The 3,989-nt window shown below is 40.4% G+C and overlaps 1 protein-coding gene across 1 annotated transcript; it reads right to left on the bottom strand.

Annotated features, from left to right (window-relative positions):
• Window positions 1-562: 562 nt before the first annotated feature.
• Window positions 563-3,728, bottom strand: LOC111830541. Its single transcript, XM_023782914.1, has 2 exons — window positions 2,525-3,728; window positions 563-705 (listed from the first exon to the last, which is right to left on the bottom strand). The coding sequence occupies exons 1-2, from the start codon at window positions 3,457-3,459 to the stop codon at window positions 678-680; spliced, it is 963 nt and encodes a 320-aa protein (XP_023638682.1). The 5' UTR covers window positions 3,460-3,728; the 3' UTR covers window positions 563-677.
• Between the last annotated feature and the right edge of the window lie 261 nt (window positions 3,729-3,989).

Raw genomic sequence — 3,989 nt, 5'->3', positions numbered from 1 at the left:
AGCTCATTAATGTCAATCTACTCCTTAACAACCAATCTCCTGGGTAAGTAAATAGATCTCTGGCATTAGTTGATCAGACATTCCATTTGAACACTTTTTGAGTGCTGGAACGTCTAAGATCTAATACCACATGGTTAATGCTAAGATAGCATTAAGATCTCCTAATCCAGAAGGTATCTACCTAAATCTATAGTTAAGCAACCCCAGAAACTAAGATTCCTCATCACCTAACCCATCCTATAAACCCTAGAAAGACAACTCAGATCTGGAGTTCATCATGAAGAACACAAACCCAGAAATCTTTGAATCTTGCATAACTAGATCGATAATGATCTAAGGAGCAAGATATTGTAAAGAAACAACTCCAAATTCTCAATAGATAAAAAGATATAAAGATTACAAGTTTCTGGAAATGTTTGGTGGCTACAGAGAAAAACCCTAATGAAAACTCGTTTTTAGCTTAATGACCCAAGGGGTCTATTTATACTAAGGGCAAGAAGCCCTAAAACACAAAAAGACAAATTACAAAGTCGGTTTAAGGTGAGCTCAGTCGGGTGCTTGTTGGGCTCGTTCGGGTCCATGCTCGGCTTGTCCGTGTTAAGCTTCCTCTTGTGATCCCGGGTGATCGATTGTGCTCGCTTGGTCGGATTGGACACACTCGATCGGGTCCATGCTTTTCAGTGTCCGAGTGTACCTGTTTTTGCTCTAAAATGCAGATGATATGAAATCCCTATGCTAAAGATCCTAGATGCGAAATATAATGCAAAGAGACTAGAAATCCTAAGAAGTAGAGACCTAGACATGCAAATAATGCACAAAACATATGCTTAAGAGTATAAAAATATAAGGTTATCAACTCCTCCAAACTTATTCTTTGCTTGGCCTCAAGCAAATTCAAAGTAGGGAGAGAGGTTTGAAGGTGGGGACTCAGAACCAAAACTTGCTGCAAAAGAGTTTAACACCAATGTCCTAGTTCGTAATTCTAGAATGAAATTCAAAGGCTGTACTCTGAAGACATTAGCCATTCCTATTTCAACACAAGATGTCATCAGCCTCATAACCTAGACAAGCAATCAAGTCAGCCATCCTTTTTAACATTCATTAAGTAGCAACAGTGAATCTGGATGTGAATTTGAATTTAAACTCATTTGGCTAGGCAAGTAAAAGGTTTAAGAGATAAATAGAGACTCTTTTTGGTGAGGGTTTAATCGTTCAAGTGCTGGGATCTCTCTATGAACAAGATTGAGCTTTTGGGAGAATGCTAAAGGTAAGGACCAACAAATGCATATAGGAATAACATCTTGACTACCCAAAGTACCCAAGTTATATCCTAATCATCTAAACTCATATGATCCTATTCTACCCTTTAACTCTTTTCATCCCAATTTCCCTTTTTGTTCTAAGTCTAAGGAGAGTTTCTTATGATAAACTTGTGGATAGGGGGTTTTCTTTATAAACACTATGGTTCTCTTTCTTCTTAATACTTAAGACATAGAAGCATTTTGCTATCTTCACACTTTTCTCTCTTTCTTTTAAAATCCAGAACCATTTCTTTTGTATACTTTGCATTCCCCACTTATCTCTCACTAGAACCTTGATCTTTTCTGAAACTTTTACTCTCCTAAAGACTCAACTCATTCATTTATTCTTTTCTTTTCTTTTCACCATCCCAACAAATCCCAAAACCCAAGTAGAATCCATCCTAGTCCTATCTGATCCGAAAAATGCAAATCAGAACTACTCAAGACCCTATTCCTGTCGGCTCAAACCTAACACGTTCTCTTAAAGTTCAATCCCAAAAAATAGGCCTTCCACTCAGAATTAAAACAAAGGCTTGAAGGAAAGGTTAAGGTTTTTAGAGTGTGGATAACTGGTCAAGGTTATGACCAGCTACTTGGATCAACAAGAGAGTGGTAAAAAGAGGGAAAGAAAATCCAAGTATGTATACAAGGTATCCATGAGTTTTAAAAAAATCACAATTAGATAATTATCAATTCAAGTTAAGGTTCTTATAAGTAAAGGATTGCATCATATCAAAGCAAGCTTCAGTTTAGACTAGAATTCAAATCATGCGATCAAAGAATGGTGCGGTCTCATTTCAAGCTCAAATGAAAGCATTAAACAACTATGAACGAAGGCATTGGTGTTAAATCTAATGAAACAACAAGTTCTTTGGTTATAATCATCATAATCCCCTATGCTAATGCAATGATCCTAAATGCAACAACCTTAAAGCAAGACTAATATGCAAATGCAACTATATGAACACTCTGTTTTTTAAAGGCGTTTCTGAAATTTTTCAAATTTTTAGGGGTTTTTTGATGCACATAGATGAATGCAAGACTAGATGCTAAAAATTCGAAATAAGAAAATAGAAAACATTTCAAATGCTATCTTAAGCTCTCCCCCAAACTTAAATTACACATTCCCTTGTGTAATAAAAATTTGAAGGAAGGCTTAGGATCAAAATGAAATTTTAAAAATGCAAGGATGTATTTACAAAGTTTAAGGGTAATAGAATTACCTCTTGGGTGGTGGTCCAAACCACGAGCTCATGACGTCGAGGCCTGCTGCTACATGCTCGGTTTGGATATTTTCAGAGTCGACTGCGAGGTGATAGGCTGACCCGACCGGGTGTGAAGAGCCGGCCCGATCGGGTGTGCGTTCGGGTAAGGTGCTCGTGTCAGCTCCCGGTTCTCTTCTGGTTCTGAACAGACTTCTCCTCGGATCAAATGAAGCTCTAGGCGGGCTAACTGGTAGGTTGGACTTGGTATGTGTCCTGACTGATGCACTCCTCCCCAAATTACTAGACATGGCTGTAGTGGAGGTTGAGCATCCAACCTTGTTCTGAAGCTCCTTGATCTGCTCCCCCATATCCTTAACTGTTCCAGCAAGATCCTTCACAGTGTTCTTCAATGCCGTGATAGTCTTGCTTTGGAACTTGTTCCACTTCTGAAGGATGCTAATTTTTTCATGAGCTTCCTTTACCCCCCTTGACTGCTTAGAGGACTCTTCCCACTCGTCAAAATAGAAGTCCTCTTCCTGGTCTTCCCTAGCAGGCTCTTCTTCTCTGATCTCAGGTGCATAGGTTTGTTGCGCTGACTCGAAGCTAGGAACAGGATCTTGGACTGACCTCGGGTCATATAACGCTGAGACGGGTGGCCAAAAGTCGATATTAGCACCCAATCTGATCTTTGTAAGCTCGGTGTTAGGCAACACCATTCTTGCTGCTCCAAGTGAAGGGTGGGTGAACTTATATAGATAAAACCCGTTGGGACACTCGCTATCAAGGAAGTGCGTCCTTGTTAAAGTCTCAATGTCAATCCAACGAGCGTTGTAAACCTTCCCCCGTAATTCAACATCACAAGCTACCAATAGCGGGGTGACTAGTCCACCAATACTGAGCTCTCCTTGCACACCTCTCCTAACAGCTTTAAATACCCAATCCTTGCAGTACATCAGCTAGTTTAACAGAACCGAGACCATGCTACCATCCATTTTATCTCCTACTAGTTCTCTACCATCCCTAGTACTTGGCAATACACCACTCAATACTATATCTATGAGCTGGATCTCACTCTCGTTCACATTCCCGGTCTCCTTTCTAGCAAAAATCGTACTAGCCAAGGACTTATGGAAATACCTCAAAGCTGGATTTCGGATTTGGGCGCTCTTGGATTTCGAAGAGGTGTACTCCTTCCCATCTCCATTTGTTTTCCAAACAGACTTGATCTCCTCCTTAAGCACATCTTGGCTCATCCCGCTTGCTTGCAAGAACCCATAGAGGTTTTCAACTTCCTTAAACGTGAGAGAATAGGTAGTGCCCCTCACGCTGAAGGTTATGTATCCAAGGCAGTCATCTGAGTGGAAATCGGTTTCATCCTCGTAGAAATGGAGCTGAAGTGAAGCCAACACGTAGCACGTCTCCTCGTCGTAGGCTTCCAAGGTTTTAGTCATGAATGAGCCAATGCCGCTTCTCTGGAACAGAA

This window comes from Capsella rubella, unplaced genomic scaffold, assembly GCF_000375325.1.
Source record: "Capsella rubella cultivar Monte Gargano unplaced genomic scaffold, Caprub1_0 scaffold_5, whole genome shotgun sequence".
Taxonomy (NCBI): Eukaryota; Viridiplantae; Streptophyta; class Magnoliopsida; order Brassicales; family Brassicaceae; genus Capsella; species Capsella rubella.
This window is presented reverse-complemented; position numbering and strand designations above follow the sequence as displayed.